At 38.2% G+C, this 23,943-nt stretch overlaps 1 protein-coding gene across 2 annotated transcripts in view; it reads left to right on the forward strand.

Moving 5' to 3' along the window:
* CNOT2 (CCR4-NOT transcription complex subunit 2) overlaps positions 1–23,943 on the forward strand; it is an 88,356-nt gene that overhangs the window by 36,576 nt on the left and 27,837 nt on the right. Inside the window, exons 2-4 of one of the 2 annotated variants that reach the window (XM_019613258.2) lie at positions 11,962–12,084; positions 13,110–13,157; positions 22,967–23,033. In XM_019613258.2, the coding sequence (XP_019468803.1) occupies positions 11,962–12,084; positions 13,110–13,157; positions 22,967–23,033 (238 nt within the window). The remainder of the gene's footprint in view (positions 1–11,961; positions 12,085–13,109; positions 13,158–22,966; positions 23,034–23,943) is intronic. The other variant, XM_031553615.1, reaches the window with a different exon arrangement.

Genomic DNA, 23,943 nt, shown 5'->3' on the forward strand with positions numbered 1-23,943 from the left:
TAATTTGTAGAGTAACACATCATTGTCTGTTTCAAGGCACTGAAAAAGTAGGTGCTTTGTTTGTAATAAAGTTGGCCATCAAATTCATATTTGTCTTCCACATAGCCTTTCTTGTCAGCTCTGTAAGTTGTAGCTTGGAGACGGTTGGCTTCTGGAACAGCCACAGACTCTCTGTGAAAAGTATTAGCTATTAGCATATTAGTTACAGTGGGCATAATTCTGAAAAATGATGACCGCCATGTTTCAATATAAGTTTTGCATGTCACTGTGTTTTGTTTTTTTTTTTTTTTTTACAACTTTTCAGGGGACTCACCGATGTAATAAGGAGCAAAGCAGCATTGTTTTAATGAAAGCTTTATCTAATTTCTGTAGTACTGGGAGCAGTTATCTGTACCTTGCAAGTGGAACCCTAATGCAGGCAGTTGTCAGACTTGGCCAGGGTTAGCAGGTGGTTTGTTTTCTGGGTTAATCTCTGTTGATCTGTGTCTGAATTATTTGTGTGGCTCATTGGAAAAAAGGTATTGTCTGGCTAGAGTGATACTCAGCATTATAGGTGGTAATTTGTGTTGCTACTGAAGCTGTAACTTGTAGAGAAGACATACTTTAGTGTAGTGAGTCTCTTTCTTGTGAAGCAGAAGTCCAGCTTGCTTAACTTCCTGTTCTGATCGCTCGTAAGAGCAACAAACATAAAAAGCCCAGGAAGCAAAACTAAGCTTCATGAATATGTCATGACTACCAGATACCAGTGAAGAACAAAAGCCTGGTAAAGATTTCTTTTTTTTCCCTTAAGACATTCTGAACTTCAAGAAACATACTCATCCTGTCTGGGGATTCTATACGTTAAAATATTAGATTTCAAATCTGGTTTATTGCTTATCTGATTATCCCTTGACCTGCTTAATTATCGTTATAGGAGTTCCTTTATGTCCTTTGTAGATTCTTTTTTTTTTTTCCTCATCTGTATGCCCATACACAGCCCATGAAGTGTGTGCTAGATAACGGACTGCAAGCTTTCAGTGCATCCCGTCAGTGGGGGTGAATACAGTAACCAGGGTTGATACTGCTGATACATCAACAGTGGACTGGCATTTCCCTGCTGAAATACCCTGCTTTCAGCTGCTTATGCAAATTGCAACAGCTTTATCAAGCTGAAACTTTTTGTTCCCAGTATCTGCTTTACCTCCTTGTCTTGCAGTCATCTTTGAGTTTTCAGCTGAAGCTACTAACATAGTTATATAATTAGTTCTAAGACTTATTTCATGAGTCAGCAGCGTGCCCTGGCAGCCAAGGGGACAAGCCACATTTTGGGGTGAACTAAACCCCCAATAGTCATCTGATCCAGCATAGCCAGCTGGTCAAAAGAGGTGATTCTTCCACTATATTTAGTGTTGCAGTCTTAACTTGAGTGTTACGTGCAGTAGTTCTGGACTTCACGTTATAAAAAGGACACCAGGATCCTTAGAAGCATCCAGAGAGGGGTAACAAAGCAGGTAACGGGGCTGGAAGGCATCTCCTGTGAGGAGAGGCTGAGGGCACTGATCTGCCTAGCCTGGAGGAGAGGAGACTGAGAGGCAACCTCACTGCTCTCTGCAGCTTCTAAGGAGGGGAAGCAGAGAGAGGTGCTGGGCTCTGCTCCTGGGAATGCGAATGGCACAGAGCTGGCCGGGGGGGGGGTTGGGCTAGGCAGCAGGAAACATTTCTATGCCATGAGGGTGGTCAGACACTGGGAGGGACTTGCTAGTGAGGTGATAGATGTCTGTTAGTGCTAAAGAGGCTTTTGGATGCTGCCTTCAGTAATGTGCTTTAAGTTTCAGCCCTGATGCATTCAAGGCAGTTGGAACTAGCTGATCTTTGTAGATCCCTTCCACCTGAACTGCTCCCTTCTGTTCATGGTTTTTTGGGCACACTAGCCTTTTATTGCTTCCATAAGAAGTGTGTAGAATCTGCCACAGTTCCAGGCTTCTGAGGAAAGCAATTTGAAGCTTAGTATGATTTTTTTTAAGTAGGTTAATTTCTCTAATTATCTGAATTATGCGTGCTCCACTTAACAATTTCCTACATAGAAAAATATTTTCTGAAAGTTTGCTGTTCGTGGCCACTAAAGTGAAGTTAATGGGAGCCAGCTGAGAATAGAAGAGAACAGATTAAGGATAGGTAGTGATTTGGAATGACATGCTTTGGAAGGAAAGCTGAGGCAGGATGAGAGAAGCAAATTCCAGGCCAATTCCTTAAGAATAGACTGGAATATACTGTTTAAGTGATACTGTGAAAACTCATTTGGATACTTCTTTTGGGTATTGCAATTGCTAAAAAGAAAGAAAAATTGAGAAATTCCTGCTTGTTTGTCCCTTTGGAGCTGGGTTTAAGTTCATGTGGGCCTAAGGAATAAGACTATACATACCACTGTTTTTTGTTTGTGTAGCTGCAGCTGTCCCATGGATAAATGAAGATCCTGCAGTTAAGGCTCAGAATACGTAGGGGCTGTGTGAATGCCTTACTGCTGACATTTTGCAACTCTTTAAAAAAAAAAATGTATTGTATTTTGGTTGTGATTGACAGCAGAATGAATCTGAGCCAGCAGTGTGTCCTGCAGCCAAAGGAGCCAACTGTGCCCTGGGCTGCACCAGGCCCAGCACCGCCAGCCTGGCAAAGGAAGAGGTTGTCCGGCTCTGTTCTCTGCCGTGCGGCCTTACCTTGAACACTGCATGCAGCTTAGGAGCCACAATATCAGAAGGACATAAAACTGTTAGAGAGAGTCCAAAAAAGATGTACAAAGATGAAGAGTCTGGAGGCCAAGACCTGTGAGGAGCAGCTGAGGTCCCTCAGTTTGCTCAGCCCGGAGCAGAGGAGCTGAGGAGAGGCCTGATGGCGGCTGCAGCTCCTCACAGGGAGCGGAGGGGCAGCGCTGAGCTCTGCTCTGTGTGACAGCGACAGGGCCCGAGGGAACGGCATGGAGCTGTGTCAGGGGAGGCGCAGCTGGGGTTGGGGAAAAGGTCTGCACCAGAGGGTGGTGGGCATGGGACGGGCTGCCCAGGGCAGTTGGCATGGCCCCAAGTGCTGGAGTTGAAGGAGCAATGCTCTCAGATGTAATATGGTTTGATTTTGTGTGGAGCTGAAGATGGACTCAGTGATCCTTGAACATCCCTTCCAACTAGGGATATTCTGTGATTAATTATCTTAGAACCTCTTGTTCTTTAGACAGGTGTAATGCATACACCTTCTTATCCAAAGGGGAAAAACACCTGTCCCTTTAAAAAGTCAGAAATCAGCATTAGCAAGAAGATGGAATGTACATGTAGATATGAATAAAATTTCAGAAGCTATGTGATCTTTGAGGCAGTGGTTACCTCATTGAAACTTATATTTGTGTGCACTTTAGTATTATTTCTAAAGTCAGATGCTTCTTAAAATTATCTTCTTAGGCAAAAACAACAACAACAACAACAACAAATAACACCAAAAAAAACATTAAAAAAAACCCCACTGCAAAAAACCACAACACTTGGGTCTGTGTAGTGACAATGAATCAGTGAGTGACTCCTGATGCAGTTCGAATAGTTGACTTTCGAGCAGTAGTGTTTTGGTTTCGTATCTGGAGGTGGGATTGTTTCTTAACTTGCTGTAGCAGTTGACAAATGAGTAACCTTAAGTCAAGAACTTGCTCTGCAGTAGCTAAAAAGACAGGAACTGCTGTGAGTCATTTGAGGAAGGTAAATATTATCCTATGTTTGCACGTTATGGGTAGCGATTCTTCTACCCACACTGTCTGAGCTCTTTGGAGTTGGGGCTGAAGGCTGCAGAGCCCGGAAGTCTGAGGTGGCTGCTGTTGTCCTGGCAAAAGGCATTTACCCTTACAGAGTCTGATTTTTGCTGCTCTGTCACAGGACTGTCATTCATTTACATAGCCTATTGCTTCCCTATTACTGCAAGTTTTCGTTTTAGTATTTGCATTTGGGGTTTTCTCCCTTCTCCTTATGTAACAGGAGTGGTAATATTTTGTCTTGACATTATGCAGTGCTCGTGGCTGAGAGGAACTAGTGGGAATTACTCCTTTTCTGGAGGTGATATATATATATATAATATATAATATATATAAAATATATATAAAATATATAAATATAATATATATTAATATAATATAATTTATATAATATAATATATATATTAAGTCAGCCTTTAGGATAGCCTTGGCAGGATAAGGGGAAATGGTTTTAAGTTGGAGGAGGGAAGATTTAGGTTGGATATCAGAGGGAAGTTCTTTACAGAGAGAGTGGTGAGGTGCTGGAACAGGCTGCCAGAGAGGCTGTGGATGCCCCATCCCTGGAGGTGTTCAGGGCCAGGTTGGATGGGGGCCCTGGGCAACCTGGTTTAGTATTAAATGGAGAGGTTGGTGGCCTTGCCATGTGGTGGTGGGTTTGGAGCTTGATGATCCTTGAGATCCCTTCCAACTCAGGCCATTCTTTGATTGTGTGATTCAGACAGACTTCACATTGTACGTATACGATGTGAGTTTGAAGAATTTGTAGCAGCTGAATTTGCTGAATATGGGAACTGTATTTTTATCTGTTTGCTGAGTTTTGCAATGTTTAAAAAAAATGCTGTATTTCAATTTCTTTGAGGACTTGAGGAAACCATAGCATTTGGATATTTCTAAAGGACTTAGAACGGTGCTTATTTCTTGGTCTTTTAAAGCTGGGCTTAACCATTGTATGTGCTCTATTAGAGCTCATACAACTCTCCAGAGTGCATCTGAGAGGCTTTAGACTTTCCAAATGGTTGAAGTGCCTTTTCCTGCATTATTTATTTATCCATTTATTTGTTTTAAAGTGAAGTCTAGGCGAGATAAAATTCAAATAGATTAACTTGCTGAATAAGAGAATATCTTTAATCTGCTGTGAGAAGGTACTTTTTGAAATACAGCAAAACTTGTATTTGCAGAAAAAAATCTCTGATGCAGTCCATCTGACAAATTGAAATGTTCAATTGTGAAATCAATTTTTAGTCAAAACTGCAAGCAGTTGTCAGCCAGTCCATTTCTGAATTACACAACAGAGTGAATTTCAGATTATCATACACAATGAGGGATGAAGTTATCATTCTGATGTCTCCCAATGAGAAGTTTTACGTATGTCTGAGGCTTAAATTCTAGTGGAGAGGGACTTGCAGAATAAACCTTGAGTGCCTGGGAGAAGTGTCACTGTAAAACTACAGTTGTTATGAGAATATTGGAAGCAGATATGATGATTATCTATACAGAACTGAGTTAGGCAATACTGTGATTCATTGTTTCATGACCTCATTAATTTTTCTTGTAATTTTCTTTCTTATTGTTTTTATTAAAATAAGAGCATGTTCATGGTGTAGGTAGGCCAAAAGACCCAGGTGACCCGTAAACTGAAATTGATGTGTATTTTGTGGGTTTTGTTGTTTTGTTTCTAAACTCAGCAGCCGAATCTCTTCTTTTTAAGACTCTGACTGTTGTCCTTGAAAACTGATATTTTGTTAACATTAAAGGGTGTACTATAATTGTTTGCTAGAAATTCAAGTTTGCCTATTGGTTATTTTAAGTCCTTGTTTGTTAGATTTTATTTTGTTTTCCCTTAACAATGTAGGTATTTAAGCAGCTTCTTTGTTTTCTGTAGTTAATTTTAATTACATTTGCTTTCTTAGCATGATTGATTTCTTATTTCTTATTTGATGGAATAGCCCCCAAATGATAAAAAAAATTATTATGCAGACGTTAATGTGATACAGTGTATGTTTAGCTGATAATTATCTTGGTGGGTCATCAACTGAAAACATTTTTTAAATTAGTTTTATATATACAGTGTCTGTGAGTAGTACATAAGTAGAGGACAAGAGTGTGCTAGTACATAATTTTTTCAAATAAAAACATTGCTGTTTTTCCAATGCATACATACTAAAAGTAGTATTGGATTTTGTTTATTTCAGCCAACATACAGTGTAAGCTACTGGCACAATTGTCACTTCTTTTTAAACTACCATCTTTGTGGCGACACGTATGAGTTGAAGGCCATTTCACAGGCCTCCAGTGTATAACTCGGAGCTGTTTACATTCTAAATTTTCAAGTTTAGCTATAGTGATCTTGATGACTATTATTCTAACTCAGAAGTACTGTGCTAAATCTAGTTTAGAACCCATCTGAGTCTTCTATAAATCCTACAAATGGCTGGAGGCATCAAGGGGGGAGAAATTGGGTACGTGTGCTCACATTTTGTGTGGCTGGTGGAATGTAGTAGTATAATTGTTCACTTTTTTTTGGTTACTGGCTCTGTTGACACATTTTGCAGTGTGAGGTACACGTGTGCTGTTAGTCAGAACTTGGCACTTCAGTAGTATGTCTGCAGAAGACACACTGCTGTGTCTCCTTAGGTCACATCACTGAGGAACACAGAATGGGTTTGGCAGCTTCTTGCTTTCTCTATGGCCAGTCCTGATGGAGTGCTAGATTATTTGTTCTTCTGGTGACTTTGGCTGGCCACTTACTACTTTTCACATCTTTGAAATGTCTCTCCTGTGTGTGTTTCTTTATATTATAGCTTGCCCAAAGATTATTTCTTATTCTTTATCTTCTCTTTGAGAGTACAGTTCATTCATCAGATCGTGGAAGGCTTAGGAAGAGTCATGTCCCCAATCACTGTTGGTTTCTTTCATCTTGCAAATCCCAGGCCTGTGGTGTGAGGGTGCAGAACCTGCAGGACATCTGTCCCGGAATGTGTGAGATGTCAGCCACGTCATGAAACCCATTGGAGCTGTTCACATTCTAAATTTTCAAGTTTAGCTGTAGTGATTTTGATGACTATTATTCTATTTTAGCGCAAGTTATTTTTCTTGTTCCTCCTGTATTGTTTTATTTCAGGACAGTTTTAAAATGTTCATTTCATAGCAGCAAAGCATAGTTAAAGGTCAAGGTCTTTGTCAGGGGAAATTCTGTGGCTTGTTTGATGTTAGTGACTGTTGCATTTGCAGAGATGCATGGTTTTAGTGAAGCTTTTCAAAGTGTTGTTATACTCCAGCAAACCAGCAAACACTTGGAAAACTATAGCTTGTAGGTAGCTATTCTTGAGAATAAAAGTGTAGAACAGTCTGAAATAATAATTAAATGCCCTTTATTTCCTTCACGCTCAAAATTTCAGTCTTCAGTTGCAGCATAGAAGTTGCTGCGTATATCATCTGTTATATCATTTCCTTTCTGAGAGAAAAACCATGCAGTGTTTTAAGGAGACAGGTTGTGTCTTGAAGTGCTTTGAACCTTGACTTAAGTCAGTCTGTAAGTGACAGAGTTGCTTTATGGCTGCTGATTTCCACAGTGTTCCTTGAATTTGAAAAAGAATCTATCAGCTGTATGACACAAACACTGTTCTAAAGGCTGTGCAACCCTCGGGGTTATTGGTAGACTTGTTTCTCAATTATACTGTGGTCTTCCTTTCAGTCTTTCATATTTCTGGAATTTTAACTTAAAGATACTTAAGTAAATTAGAAGAAGATAAAGCCTTTGAAGATGGACAAAATACGTATTTTATTGTACAAACCTGTGCTCGTTTTGTGTATGAAAGAAATGAAGTGCTTTTTCCATGTTTACATACAGTTGATACTACAAAGTTATTTGAAAGAAGACCATGCTATAAGCATGGAGAATGCTCTATTAGCATCATCTTGGAGAAACTGAATGGTTGTGATTGTGAAATTAAATGAAGGAACAGGGGCGTCTCAACTTCAAGTTCTGTTTCTCTTTCATCCTGAAAATGAGATATATATATTTTAAATTTTGTGCTCATGTACATTTTGTGCTTTGTTCTGTTTTTAAATAACTCTTAACATATTCCACCAGAGGGCTGGGGTTTGGGAGATCTTTTTTTGTCAAACAAGTTAGTAGTATGTATTCTATTGTGTATCAGTTCCACTTTGTGCCAAATTGGAATTATTTCTGACATTAAGAAGTGTGGTCATAAATGTTAGCTTTTCTGATAAATAAGATTTATGCTGTCTTCTAGATGTACCAACTGATGGAATTACAAATTCTGTTCTGATTCAAGTTGCACATTGATTTGGTGGTTACCGGTGTGTGTGACGTTTGATACTTAATTGAATTGACACTTGCTTTCCACTGAAAGGCACATTGAGACATACCTTCGTAGACACTTCAAGTATCTTACCTTATTTGAAAGCATTGATTTGTAATGGGAAATAAAAATAGAGCGAATTGTTGACTTAGCTTGCTAAGAGCTAAATAGCAGCATCAGAAGGCCTGGGCTGTAGGTTGGCAGAAACTACAAAACATCAGGCTGAGATTGTAACCTGGAGTTGTGCTCTCACACAGTGGCAGTGTGCATGTTGGCAAACCCTGTTGTCATTTCAGGATCAGGGCAGAGGAGGTGCTGCCAAAACTCCTTAAGTGGTTTGTTTGCTTGTTTGTTTTTAAATTTGTATTATTTCATATGGTTCTCAGCTCTTGTAATGATGAGGAGTTAAGTCAGCTGTAACTCAGTGATTGATTTTTCTGCTCTGTACAAAACTAAAAACATTCGTTCTCCAGGGAGATGTTGCAGTGTCCTCCTGGTTTTGAGTTGCCAGTGTTGATGTCATGATTGAGCTGAGCCATCCTTGGATGTTACCTACAGTAGTACTGCAAAGCAGCCACAGAATTGGTTTCGTATCTTAAAGCTAACTTATTTGCTTCAATATGTTAAACTAATGAAATATGCAATCATAGCATCATTTATAAGTAATTATAAAGATCTTTTTGCAGCTTAAGGCAGAGATTTTTAGTAATTTCTACATTACGGGCAAATCCTTTGTCTTTGCATAACCCCTCTGTCACATTACAGAGTTGTGCACAGGGATAGGATCTCTCACTTGGAGGCTTGCCAGCCACTTACTGTCACTGACTTCTGCTGGGAAGCAGGTAAACTGGCTGTTGGTGCTCACAGAAGAACTGTTTGCACTTAAGCAGTCTCCGGATGGCAGCTGCATCTCCAGCCTTTAATCCTGCTCACTGGTCTTTGGTGACTGCCTGGCTGGGTAGTGGTGGTGTGCCCCGAGAATAGCTGGCAGCCCTCTTAGCTCAGGGAAACTGCTGAGTCCCAGACTGCCAATGGGACCTGCAGTGCCCACAGCACTTCCCTCAGGCTGCTGTGAAGATGTCAGTGCTCACAAAAAGGCAGAGGCCCTACCCAACCCTGGAAGAGCTTCACTGCAATGCAGCTGGTTACTGGTTGTGGGCAGGGTTCCTTCAGGCTTGCCCTCTCCCTGCTGCAGCTGCATCCTGATAACTGCTCTGCTCCCTGCGTTTTGTCAGCCCTATCTTCTTAGTCACCATGTAGAAATGTGGGTTGCCAATAAAAATATCAATATTTTACCCCTCTAATTATGAAAAGCTTTCTTCACTTCTTTCTAATAACCATGCGGTTGTAAGGTTCCATATTAGTATCGGTGCGTTTTGTCAGTCCTCTGGGCATAATCTTGATTAGTTTTTGGGCTGCTTTCTCAAACAATTATCAGTGTAGAAAATAATCTCTTAGGCACTTTTAATTTGAAAGAAAGCATAAAAATATCTTCCAGTTTTTCAATGTATGGACTTCATTTTCTGGCACACCAGCATCCTTGTATTAGCTTTAAAAATATTCCAAGTCCCAATGCTCTGACCTTATCCCACTGCCTCAGAAGCCTTTATGGTGGCTGTGTATGTATGTAGCCAACCACGTGTAAATGTCTACAGAAATGAGACCCAGAGCTTTATGGGGTCAGAGACAGAATTGTTGTTTCCCACCTATGGTTCCTGTACTGCAGCTCTGAATAACATATTATGTCTGTACCTTACAGTGTATGCTTCGTTGATTTTGCTTTTGGTCACAAGTTTTATATTTTTATGGTAGTGTTGAGTATGCCTTAAAAAAATTAGCTTTCTAATACATCTTTTCATTAGAATTAGCAAAAAAAAAAAGTCATCTCTTATCCCAGGTATTGTTAAGAGTTCTGAAAAATCCTTAGGGACTTGTGAGGAACTGTGTTTTTTACCTTTTCAAAAGCTGTGGTTGGCTGATAAGCTGAGCTGCTAGGGGATAGCTTCACCCAAACATTTCGTTATCATTTTTGCAATGGTGAAAGCCAGCTACCCTTTTCTCCACACTTTATTCAGGCAGAGCAAAGGACAAGATAATCCCCTTAGCCTGTTAAATGCTCCATTCCATCTGGTAGGTGATAATTGCATTGTAAGGGGATTAGCACAGTGGGATATGCTTATAGTGTAATGAAAGCTTCACTACAAGTGTGAAAGTCAGCTGGATGCGTTCAAGCACTTTGGGACCGTATGTTTGTGTTATATGGTCAAAAAAGAGCAAGTTTCATCTGGAGATGTGCAGTACCTTTACGTGCCTTTATTTACCTGTCATAGATGGTTAATTTTTTGTAGACATGGGCGGTCTGTGTACCTGATTTTTTTTCTGAGAAAAGCATAGGCTTTTGTTTAGCTGAACATTTGGGGCCTGTGATTATAGCCATAGTGTGTGTGCATCCTAAGCACTTTTACTCAGAAGTGCTGTGACTTTGAAATTGTGGAGATGGGTTCTTCGTAGAATGGGAGCACCTGTGTTACCAAACACTGCATAGAAATCTTCGTTGGTAAAGGTGAAATGTGAATAAAGCACGCCATGAGGAATACCAGAGTAAATTTGTATCAGTGTGGATAATAGGGTTTTGAGCTGAAAGCAATTCCTCTTGCAGCTTTTCTTTTAAAGTCTGATGCTTAGCTAATGCTGTCAATAGTGATGACAGTAAGTCTTCGAGCTCAGAGCATTTCATAAGCTGCAATTTCCCTTCCTTATCTTCAGGATGTTACACATCCATGTGAAGGTGTGCTGCAGTTCAGCTTTGATTGCTGAACTATTCATTGCCCCCTCTCCAATCTTCTGTTCCATACAAGGAACTAGGCTGGCTGCACAGTGCCGGCCAGAGTGTGGTTCAAACATTAACCTGCTGGATGGTAGCCTGCTTTGTGTGGGCACAGTGTTTTGTAGCCAGACAGATTAGAAATTTGACAGCAGTGTGTGTTTTTACATAAATAAAATAAGTCAGGTGCATAAGTATGCACTGTATGTGGTAGATCCTGTAGTGACATTGTATGACCTTACTGTGGGAGGAAATTTGCTCATGAATTAGGGTCTGTGAACAGCTGCATGGTTGCTCTTTCTTCAGTTTCAAGTTCCTGACTTAGCAGCTGTGTGTGTGCGTGAGTGCCTCAGGGAGTTAAGGGTAAAATAAAACCTTGTGTTTTCCTATGGATGCCTGCAATAACTTTTGCCAGTCTTGATGTCACAGTTGAGTGTGGTTAAGCTCAACCCGCTCTTACTTCATCATAGGTCTCGGTGTGCAGGGTGAAGTAGAAAGTTGTTGGCTTTTTTTGTTGTTGTTGTTTTTTTTTTTCCCCCAGACTTGTGATGTTGATGTTGTGATGGTTTCCTTGTCTCCATATGTATATATATAACATATTATATATATATATTATGTATTTATATTTATTTTTTATATATTTACATTTATATAAATAATATATATTTTAAATTTAGTTGCACTCTAAGAAACATTCCTGTATTTTCTTTTAATTTAGTATTTCTTCTGAGAAGGGGAGAACTGAGAAAATTACTTGTTGTCTGACATTCTGTAACTCTAAAACATAAGTGAAAGGCACTGGGACATACGCTCCTCTGCAAACCAAACTATCTAATCACTTCCCATTCTAGTCCCTTCTGAAATAAGTATTTCTGTCACTGAAAATCCTGGATGGATGAATAATTACACTGGCAATATCTATGTAAGATTTACAGAGGAATTTTCAGTTTTCTAGAATAACTTTTTAACAGTCCCATACATACATGTATTCTAAAAGTATAATATTGAAGTGTGTAGCAAGCTCAATCTTACATATCATTTCTTTTCTTTAGGTGACAAACAGCATGTTTGGTGCTTCAAGGAAGAAGTTTGTAGAGGGGGTTGATGGTGACTACCATGATGAAAACATGTACTACAGCCAATCATCGATGTTCCCACATCGGTCAGAAAAAGATGTAAGTTGAATAAGCTTGTTTTCCCCCTTTTTAATAGCGAGGTAGTTTCAAGCATGTTAAATGTATGTAAGGAAAGGCTTCATCAAGCTTTAAGCTGTGTATAACTATTTTCAGTGGCAGTTGTTTTAGTTTTAGTATTTATGATCAGAAAACTTCAATCATAGCCTTGCCAAGGCTTTATTTTTTCATCTTTGAAAACTGTATTTGTAACTTTAACTAGATCATTGATTATAACTAGTAGGTATGTGTTGTCTAAGTTGTTTTGTTGCATTTTTGCATTTTTCGTCTTCAGTGGTCATTTTTGACAGTGCCTTGCACAGCTTGTTTATCTGCTCAAGTAGTCTAAGTTAGGCATCACTCCCTGTTGTAATGGAAGAAAGTCACAGAATCAACCATTTTTAAACATTTTTTCCTTTTGTAATGCATATAACTGTTTAATACCAGAGTGACCATGGTGTTATGGACTCTGGACTATGTAAACATAGACATTTTCTGTAGGCTGTTAGTTAAATTGAATCAAAATTTTCAAGGATAAGAGGAAGTAGGTTTAGTGTCATGGCTTCTAAGCAAAACCAAAAATGCTTAAACAATATGTTCCACCTCTGTTTAATTAAAGTTGTTTTGATGAGCTTGATGAGAAAGTTCAGGTGAGCTAGCAAATGATTGGAACATTTTACAATGGAAAAAAAAAAGGCTATTCTTTTCATGTTTGTCCGTTACATACATGTACATACCACAGATGCACACAAGCACAATGCAATATGTGTAACATTGAACGTGCTTTCTCTTCTGTAAGTACCTAAAGGTGCAGGGAGACTCTCAGATACTAGTGCTAACCAGACACTAACTGGTTTTCACTTAGTAAATTCTCTATACTAGATTTGATACGTGTAGGGAGAAGCCATGTAAGATGTGGCCAGAAAGGTAAAGTGAGACACTATGCTGCACAGTCTACAGTGAAAGCTGATGCTTGGCACATTGTTGACATAGAGTATGAGTGTTTTAGTTGCCTACTCTTTCTGTAGGCAATGTTGCAGAAGTGGATCTTAGAATGGGACTTCAAGAGAAGGAAGGTGGGTGTTCCAGTCACCAGGAATGACAAATAAGAAATCCTGAAATCTTATGGGAGAAGTGGACAAAATGGGGAATAGAAGCGGCTGTAGTTGGCAGAGAAGAATGATGTCATACCAACAGGAGGAGATGGAAGAGTCATTTTTTGCAGAAGCGTCTTAAAGTTTTGTTTCCAAATAATTGCTAAGGAATTTTTTTTCTGTGTAGCTTCGTTACTGACCATTACAACTTCCTGAGTTTATGCTTATAAAGTCTTAAGCTATTACATGCTTTTGTAACAACTTTTTTAAAAGGTGATGAAAATAAATATGTAGTGGTGATATTGACATTGTCTTGTGCACCTTTGAGCACTTACGTATAGCTAAGTGTATTGTATGTATTTTATGTTGTTTTGTTGTTTCATTTGGCTCACAACAAATGAGAACGTCTGCAAAGATGGTTGTCTTCGGCTTTCTTGTTGCTGTCCCACCAATTTTGCGACTTTGGAAAACCTTTTCCAATGAAAAATGACGGTGTATTTAAATACTTTCTAAACTGAAATTGTATGAAAGATGGTGTTCTCTTTATGAGGACACAATCAATTTCTCGACTGCGTTTGTGTTTGGATAACGCTTAGTACTGACAGACAAAAAGAAGTTTGCTCAGAATTTCCAGTGTGTAAGCTATTGAGGAATCACGTTACAAAATTTGGATGCAGCATTATGAACACCTGTGGGGAAAAACTTCTGGCGTTCTTGATCCTGGAACATTTTTCAGTCTTCCTTACTTGACACTTAGATGGAAATACAGTATGCAAGTGTGGAGAAAAACTAAGGTAGAGGACCTCTTGGGGAAAATGAGGCTACAGTCACTTATATAATCAGACAGTTGGCAATAAAAAGTCTAAAACCTAGCATACATCGTCTCTTTGTAACTGCAGTCCTTATTGAAAAGAAAAAATGTTACAATTTTAAATATTTCTTTAAATATAGTAGAATTGTGTATATGTAATTTTATGCAATTTAAATCATTCTGTTTTTTCATTTTCAGTTTCTTATGTCTTTACTCAGAGTAGGTAAAGCTTAGTTTAACGTGTGGCGGGTTTTAGCTGCAAGTCTTTAAAAAAAAAAAAAATTGTTTTTTTTCCTCCAACTATACTCCATCTATACATATGAACCCCTGATCAGTCATATGCTTCAGTTATCCCGTAAAGTTCTTCAAGTTACTGCAAGCATAATATTTTGCATAAAGTTCTCATAAGCCAGGAACCCTTCTGTGAAGAGGCATCATTTTCAGGTCAGATACAGTGATGTCACATACACAATTTTATTGGGTTGAGAGTTTTTTCAGGAGTTTTTTGTAGCTTGTTTTAACACCTAGGTCAGAGATTTTATTTATTTATTTATTTTTTATCATATTGTGTTAAGAAATAGTTCTTCATTTACTAGGGTTGAAAAAGCATCTAGAAACTATCTGAAAAAGGTGGGGGGTAGGGGGAAAGCACTTGTGTGCCTTTTCATAAACAATTTTTATGGCACTTACTGACTTTGTATTCTTGTGACTTGTTCTTTGGCTAATTAGAATTTTAAATTCTTTTTTTATTTTAACCTGAAGATAAAGTGAACTGAGTGAAGACGCTTGAAGTCATATCTTAAGACTTGAAGACTTTTGACAAGTGAGAACAAGTAGCAGCAAAGAATTTAGGAGATATTTTTATTTCAGAGCCTCGTTTTAGCTGAAAGCAAAAAGCTTTCTCATAACTTGCCTTTTTTCACTGGGGGATATAGTTCCAGACACTCAGGATTTGCATGCTATTTGAAATGAAAAATTTGCATGTTATCCACACAGCTACTTCTAAAACATCTGAGTGTTGCATGGGTCTGTTTTTGGGGGGACACAAAACAGTCATTCCTTTGATTTTTATTCCAGCAATCTAGTGCTTATTCTTTAAATGGGTGGCTTTGCTGTGAGTCATCACAACCTTGCTGTGATAAGTAGGGAAGTGGAACACAGAATACCCATGAATGCTCTTTCTACGAATTCTGCTGCATTTAGTGTGTGATAACCAGGTCAAAAATGCTTTACTGAATAACTTGTATTAGACTGGTTGAAATTACAACAGTTTTTAAAAACAGTTTTAGTTTTGGCTTAAAGCAAATGTGTTTCTGTAGCTTGCATTGGCAGTAAGGTGCATGCTGTGATCACAAAATAATTACAGATCTTATTTGTGGCTGATGTTACAAAGCTGATTGATCTGCCTCTCCACTCAGCGAGATGACTTTAAGGATAAGGGTCCATCTATTTGTGCTTGGGTGGAGTGACTGGCAGAAATTGGCAACTCACGGGCTTCATATACTTTTGAACCTAATTTCTTCAAATGAAGGGAAATAATGGCAATAAACTTCACATCACTTCATTTTGAACTTTCTGCAAGGAAAAAAAAAGCAAACAAAAAACCAAAGCAAGTGACATCCTTTTACCTGCTCAAACTTGTGGTAGACTTTTCTTCGATTAGTTTGTCCTATCATATCTGAAGCCATTTTATCACCCACCTCTTCCTGTGGTAAGGAGTTCCGAAATAGATGTATGTTTCTTTTTTGAAGTGTTGACTTCTGTCAGCTGCAGGCACAAATTTGGTTGTACACAGCTGTGCCTTTTAATGAAGATCTGCCCAAATTGTGATAAACGTTTTTTTTGCTGTGAATGCTGTTTGTGTTTCTTAGTCCAGTACTTGGGAGTTTTTTTTTGGCCTACTTGCTCAACAGATGATAAGAGGTTCAAGTGATTTGCATTTCCAGTGGGTTAGTTTGCTGGGCTTACACTCTTAAAAGCAAACAAAAACCCTTAATGTCTTACCTGATTCTGGACTTTCTCATTTGAGCTTCCCATGAAGCTCTTACGCATTTCGGTTCTTTCAAAATGTGGCTTCTTGTGAAATCAAATAAATTTTAATAATGTGAACAAGTAACATCAAACCTGCAGATTAGGTTTGGCAAATTGCAGCTCTTAAACTGGCTACATGACGATACCTTTCCTAAAGAAAGAAGCTTTCAGATTTGGATACTGAGTGCAGTGAGATGAGTTATTGATTCCGGGAGGCCACTTTCCAGGGGACCCTTCCCTTCTTACATGGCAGAAGTGTGTCCACAGTGGATTAAATTCAGGTGTTCTTCTTTCATGAGATAGTTGCAGACTCAGTTGCAAGAGGGGAGAGGTTGGCATCTTTGTCTTCTAGTGACCAGGATGATATATTACAAAGAAGTGGTCAAAAGCATTTTATCAAAGCCTTTTCCTGCAAACTTCCATTAAAGTAATTTGTAAAAATACTAATGATTTATAAGGCTATGTATATATATAAAATAGGTGGGACTTTTACAATAGATAAAAACTCGTGAAGCAAGATTGAGATTACCATGGAGACTGAGATCTAGAATCTTGCTGGGTTTAGGAAACTAAATGTGGAAAGGAGTCATTCTTCTGGAGATAGCTTTGCTTTATGATTGCTATTGCATTGTTCCAGCTTGGCTAAGGACTTTGTTACACTGCTCTTTAGGGTTCTAAGGAAAACTATGATATCTTATTTCCCAAGGCATCTTGCTTGGCATTTGCCTTAGTCATTGAATGAGAATCTGTTGGGTTAGTTGGTCATAATTTAACTTCGGATGCTGCACTTAAAGTTGTTGTAGGTATTTAAGAATTCCCATTGTATCCTTTTGTATCAGAAAGAGCAGCAGAAGCACTGGAGCTGACTGGTTTAATAGAACTAAGATAACTTTCATAATATGAATAGCTTTGATTTGTGAAGGGGAAAAAATAAAAGCTTATTTAGGAGAAAATAATTAAATACATTTTATTTTAAATGGAAAACAAGTATTGTTGTAAACATTAACAATATACATGTAATCATACTTGAGGATTTGACTGAATAGTCGGTTTGTTTGCTGTGCTTGCTTTGTGAAATGTATTCCTTCAAGTATAAGATGCAAAGGAATGGAGTTGTATTTTACCTTCCCAGAGAGTGAGTGAACACACTGGCATCTTTTAGTGAGTGTGTGATATATTGTAAACTAAAAAAAAAAAAAAACCCTCACATTTTCAACAGAGAAAAGATGCAATGCTGCAAATTGAAAATAGTTGCAATGAGATTGGATGAAATATGGAGGGGGAAAAAAAATCTTTTTTTGAAGTTTTAATGCAGTGTACCTTTTCAGAGTTTATGGTCACTCTGCATATAGCTTCATTTTTGTAATAGATTTACATCAAAGAATAAAGAACCGAAAGTTCAGAATGCAAAATGCACTCTTCATCTGTTTCACTATAAGTTAGTGTCTAGATGGGGTCATCAAATGAAACAACACGCAAGAAAAAAAATGAGTTAGGAAAACAGGCTTTCATATTCTGTTAGACAGTTTGCAAGAAGCATGTATCTGAATTAGATTAATTAGTTATTTCACATCACTTATCACCAAAATTAAATTTGCTGTTGATGATTTAGTATTTAATTGCAAACACTGCTCGGTTTCTGTTTAATTTTTTACAGGAAGGAAGGATCACTGTGATAGGTGTTTCAGTCCTTGGTCTAAAAGCTGTATTTAATTGCATCTTCACGTAAATCAGCAATACAAGATAGGTCTTGCATGTCAGCATTAACATTTGCAGTGGTTCCATGAGCCAGATTAACGCCATGATAAAATCCTCTACCTCTCATAGAAGGGTAAAGTTGGTCTCTCTTACACAGTGATTCAGTTTACCAAACAGATTGTATTGTAATATTGGTGTTTTACATGCTCGATCTGTGGGTGGTTTTTTGGTTTTGCTTTCAGTATACAAGTGGATTTTCGGTTAGAACAAAATATTTACTTTGCTATCCTAGATCTTCATGTCTTATGGCATTTCTTTGCATTGCTTTCAACGAGTTTTTAGTAATCATTTGGCACATTAATGTGCTGCGACATCAAACTGATTGTTTCTACCCAGACAGATTTACTTTTCAAGTTCTACTTGAATCGCCATGTTAACCTCTGCCATAACAGTGAATGACAGCCAGTAATATCATTGCCATTCAATGGCAGTATCTCACCCTTTAAGACCTTCGGATACCACTACCAACAGGAGAAAAATTTCAGGTAACTGCAACATGAGAGGTGGTGCTCACGTTATGCTCCTTACCTCTGTGTGCTCCCAGGCACCACCAGAGATGGGAGACCACAACGTCAGATGATGAAGTCTGGAAGATGGAATACAATTTCGTGTATTTTTTAGCTTTTCTATTTGACTTTATTTTTCACAAGTAATGGAGTTGAGTAAAATTTTTGTCTACAAATAATTCATCCCGGATGCCCAACTTTCAAAATTTATTCATTGTTCTCCAATTTGGGGATATATATAAATTTTGTTGTGAGTTTTATGAGTGCCATATTAAAAACCAGTTTGTAATATAGAGGAGAACTGTTAATAATACTGAGTACTGAACTGTCCAGGGCATAGGAAATCAAGTCTATCAGTTAGTTATTCATTGCCTTGGGGTTTTTATGCACGTTGCTATAACACTTTCTCCTTTTGAGGCTGTAGGTCAGCTGTTTTGTTGTTAAATAGTGCAGCACAGATGGCAGTTACCAGAAATAAAGTAGTGCAAATATGAAATGATGCTGATGCTTGCACCTGTGAGAAAGCCATCATTTATCAAGCCAGATATTACTCACACACTTATTTGCTTATTCTAACATCTTATGCTTTTAGGAGCTGAATTTCTGGAGTCAGATTGAGGCCTGCTTGCTTTGTGTTAAAGAAAGTGGCTTTAGGCTGTAACTGCATGGCACAGTGGCCTTTGCAGGTGAGCTGTTTTTCCCCATGCCAAGGTGCTGCCACATCAGGAGGCTGTGGCCTGGGCTCGCCTGCTGGAAAATGCAGCAACTGTTTTGCAGCTCTACCAAATTCAAGCAATTTTTTCTCAGGATTGTTCATACTTCTAGATCAATTTGCTGCAGGAAATCCATCAATACTTAGTGAAAGTAGTTATGATAAAATCTGGTTCGTCACGGGGAGTGGTAAATAGCCTGATAGTATATTATTGACTTACTGACTTTTTTGACGTGGACCAGCCCAAAGAAATTGATCTGTCTTCTGGAATAATCAGCTGATTCAAGTTCAGAAGCAGAATCCTACATGGTCAGAATGCACTGTGACCATCTGAAAGTTGTGAGCGAAGTGGTGTTCTCATCTGAGTTGATCACCAGCAACTCAGTCTGTCAGTCTGCCTGTGCTGGGTGTTTGTGCTTCAGTGCACTTCTGCAGTAAAACACAGTCCTGGTGTTGCACAAGGGATTGGTTGTTGCGTTATCTCACGGCCTTTTGGGAGATGCCAGCCTTAGTCTTCCTCAATCACTGAAAACGTGTAGAGGAAAGCCACCTGAAATAAGTTGAATAGTTAAACCATGCTATGTTGGAATATAGAAATGGGTTTTGTAGCTGTTGACCACCAGCAGAATGATTAAACTAAAATGCTCCAGCTTGCAGAATGGTATTCTGTATGTGCTCAGCATGAGTGTGCACCTTTTAGGTATGCTCCTAGAGAATTGGTGTGTTTTCTGTATCTTGTGGCTGATAGTCCAACCAGATAAAATAAATGATGCTGGGAGGAATGTTAGTAGCATTCGCTTTGAATCTTCAGCTTTGGTAGACAGAGCTCAAGGAGACTTAATAGTGGCTCAGAGGTTTGGTATGTAAAGAAGAGGTTTTGGTAGCAAATATTAAGATTTTGGCTAATGTAGTAATTTTTTTTTTTTGTGGCCATAAGTAATATGAAAACAATAGAAAAAGTAGACATGATTGTAAACGGCTCCTAACTTAAGTGAAAAGTGTGTTTGGTGAGGTTTAGTGATGTATTACAATGTCAGAAATATCTTGATGTATATATTTGACATATTATTGACAAACAAATGAGACAGAATAAGAGAGAAACACATGCAACATCCTTCTCCATGAGATTTGAGAAGTACTTCATTTAATCAGCCTGGAACAGATCCCCTGAATTTCCTTTTTCTTCTTGAGTCTTGTTATCCCTGATGTCCTGGGTATGCGATGACCTTCAAATGAGTTGTTAGGCATGCTGAATTTAATACTTAGTCATTATTCTGGTCTTCCATAAGGGTTTCTCTGCAAGTCCTTCTGAGTTTAACTTTTCCTATAAAGCAAATGGAACAATGCATGTGACCTACTTTGAAATAGTTCAAAAGAAAATCCAATTTTTAATAAGCATTGTTCATTAAATATTATTTACTATTCATTTTCCCTTAGCTGGATTTAAAAACAAGTAGTGCTCAGTATAAATTTCATTTTCTTCCCTTTCAAGTAATTTAGTACCTCCTAGGTCTGTGGTTTTATTTTTTTCTGCTGAGATTTGTACCATCTTCCCCTTATATCACAGGCTATCACAGCAAGTTTTAAAAGACCTAAGCAGCTACTGTGGGATTCTCTTTTTGGCATAACCGTTCTGCTTGTCTAACCCAAAACTGGTAGTAATTTTGTTGCTATTTCTATCTCAGTGTCTGTTATTTATTTATTCATTTATTTTTAGGTATTCTCATAACTCCTGTTTTTTGCATGGAATTAGAATTTGCCATACCTTGCCACATATTCCAGGATTCTCCTATTTGTCAAATTGTAATGTGTTTTCTTTTTTCCTAAACATTCTAAGGAAGGAAAGATGAGGTGAAACTACTGTACCAGTCTGTTCTGTCAATGTTTAACAAATCTGAGTTGGGATGGAGAACGTGCTTTTAAAGTCCATCCTCCCAGGTGCCCCACTTTGGTTCACATTGCAGAGTGTTCATCATGTGAATCAGTTTGATTCTTTGGGTTGAAGAGATGCTCCTGGAGTGCAGCAAACATTTTCCACTCACAAAGAAGCAGCCAAACCAGGGGGTCAGGTGTTCTAAACAAGGCTAAGTCAAGTTAGAAAATGTATGAGTAAAATGTTAGAGCATGTATGAAAAAGAGTAGAGTAGAGTAGTAGAGTATGTATGTTAGGCCTTCAGGAACAGCATTTTTTTGTTTACAGATGTATGTCTCTTTGGTCACTTCACTTGCTGATGCAGACTGCTGAGCTGATGCAACTGATTATCTAAACTGTTTTTTTGTGTACAGCCAGTCCTCCACTAAGAAGGGAGAACTTGATTCAAGTTTGGAATCTATTTTAGCTATAAGTTTTTCTGTAGGAAGTTTTTGTCTTAGTAGTTCAGACCTCTTATGTATGCAGGTGTGCATGTTTATTGCTGTGGTTGCTTTCTACCAAACACATAGAATAGTATGAGCATATACAAGTTTGAGGTAATATTTCTGATGTATTTTCTGACAGTTGTTATTTTCCACTGCACTTTTTTCTCTCATGGCTTGTGTATGTATTCAAAAAGTCATAAATACTTGATGTAAGTTATAGACATCAAAACTATTCTTGATATTTAGTGGCTACCCTGCTAGTTTTATTTCTCATTTCTGCCATCTGCATTTGGCTCCAGCACAGACAACTAGCTGGATGCTTCCTAAGGTCTGAGCTTTACATCAGTCTAGATTAATTCAACAGAACAGTTTGCACTTAACCACAGTATCATATATTTTAATTTTAATTAGTCTTTTTTTTTTTAACTCAAACTGAGAGCATGAGAATACACTTAAGAATCCAGGCATCCCTTTCCTTGGAACCATCTTTCAGTTCAGGCCCTGATTACTGCACTGAACACAGCAATGTCTGCCCATGGATTCCAAAGTATGAATAGCCTGTTCTGCTGTGGATGGGATGGGTCAGGTCAGCTAATTACCCCTTTTTGCTCCAAGGGTAAACCAGCCAGACCTAATGTTGAGAAACATCAGACTGATTCTTTAAGAACATTCAGTGATGGATACTGGCAGAAGGAAGCTGTGTAATCCAGTGCTTAATTAAGATTGCGAAGATTTTTTTTTTTCCTAAAAATTTGGCCTAAATCTTCCGTTCCTCGACTTACATTATTAACACATCCAATTTCTGCAGCATCATGGAGAGTGGTTTATTTCTTTTCCTCCTTTCAGTTGTGACTGAAAATCTGGTATCTTGTCTCTGCTGTAGCTGTCATTTTTTTTTTGAATGTTACTTTTCTTGGGAGTCTCCAGTTTGTCACAATGTGGTGTTTGGAAGTGGACGTGAAAAGTTTTGATGGAAATATTTGATAATATGAAGTGTCTATAAAGTGGGCACGATGAAGCAGGAAATTTTACTTCATCTGATATTTGTACATCCTAGCTGTTCATATGGTGCCTTACAGGCATGATGCTTGCTTTTCAGGGGTTACTGTGTTATAATTTCAGTATTTGAATCTTGTCTAATGTATAAATCTGTTTTTCTATAGCAGCTGCAACCTAGACACTCGTTTCCCACTGTTTGCAATTACAACTGACAATATGAAACTTTGAACTTGCTGTTACTGAATTCCCCTGTTTTGCAGGGGAAAAAAAAGCCCTGCATCTGATTTAAATAACTGAGTATTCCTCTTTCTGTAAAGATGGCTTTCTTAGCTGCAAGAGTGGGAAAACTGAAAGCTTCTGCATCTTCTTTCTCTATGCTGTTTTTTTGTAAGTTAAAGTCTGGTTTTCTACATGCTGAGTTGGATGTGTTGACATGGAATGTACTGTTATTACTGTGCAGATATTTTAGGGAGTTTCTAAAACTTGATGGTTGAAAAAAAGATGGGGATTTTTAGTCTCTTTTGTGGAAAAATAATATGCTATTGCAAACTTCCAGAGTGAGCTACCATCGTATCTCTGTGTCTATAATAACCTTCTATTCTTTTTAAAATTTTAGATGCTGGCATCACCATCAACATCAGGTCAGCTGTCTCAGTTTGGGGCAAGTTTATACGGGCAACAAAGTAAGAATTACTTTTATTGATTTTATTAGATGTTCTAGTTTCATGCTCTTTGGATAGGCAACGTGTTGGGTTTGGCATTTTTGGTGATTGTAAAGAAGACTGTGTACTGTCAAATGTGTAACTTCGTTTATTTTGGAAGATACGTTTTTGCATTGTCTATCATCCTTTTCTGCAGTGTTTGATTTACAAGGTGTCACATATTGACACCATATAACTGTTAAATATCCAAATACAGTCATCCTACAAGGAATATCCGGGACTTAACTAATTGAAGAAAAACTAAGGAAGGTGAGCTGGGCCAAACTGAACCTCCTTCAGAAAAACATCTAAGGGCTAGAGGGAAATTGTACTTGGTTTCTAGGAGCAAATTAAATCTTGTCTGTATGCTTGACAACTCAAATTTGGCAAAGAATTACACCAGGAAGATTGTTTCCTTCTGCTCCACTGTTTGTTTTATTCTATCTCTTGAAGATATTTTTTTCTTGCATCTACCAGTCTTGTGTATACTGTTGCCAATGAAGGCATACTGAGAAACAGTAACACTGTGCAATGCTAGACCTGATGTAAGTGCTGGAGTTAAGAGCAGAACCTCCCTGAGGTTAAGAGGGGCACTCATAGAGGGTGATTCAAACCACCTGAGATAGATAAGAGTTTCACAAGTAAAACAGGTTTGTGAACGTCTTTCATTACTCCACGCTTTTGAATGTTTGCAGCTTTCTAGCCAAGTCCATCTGACTCAGACACTAAGGAAAGATGTCAATATTTTAGAGTGTGGGTATTTTAAGTCGGACACACTAAAAGCTTTGTCTCCCAAGTGCATGGCCTTCGTAGCTTATTTAGGCTTTCTTCACATGGTTTAGAAAGTATAGTGATTTTTAATTTTTTTTTGTTTTGTTTTGTTTTTACTATC

This window comes from Meleagris gallopavo, chromosome 1, assembly GCF_000146605.3.
Source record: "Meleagris gallopavo isolate NT-WF06-2002-E0010 breed Aviagen turkey brand Nicholas breeding stock chromosome 1, Turkey_5.1, whole genome shotgun sequence".
Classification (NCBI taxonomy): domain Eukaryota; kingdom Metazoa; phylum Chordata; class Aves; order Galliformes; family Phasianidae; genus Meleagris; species Meleagris gallopavo.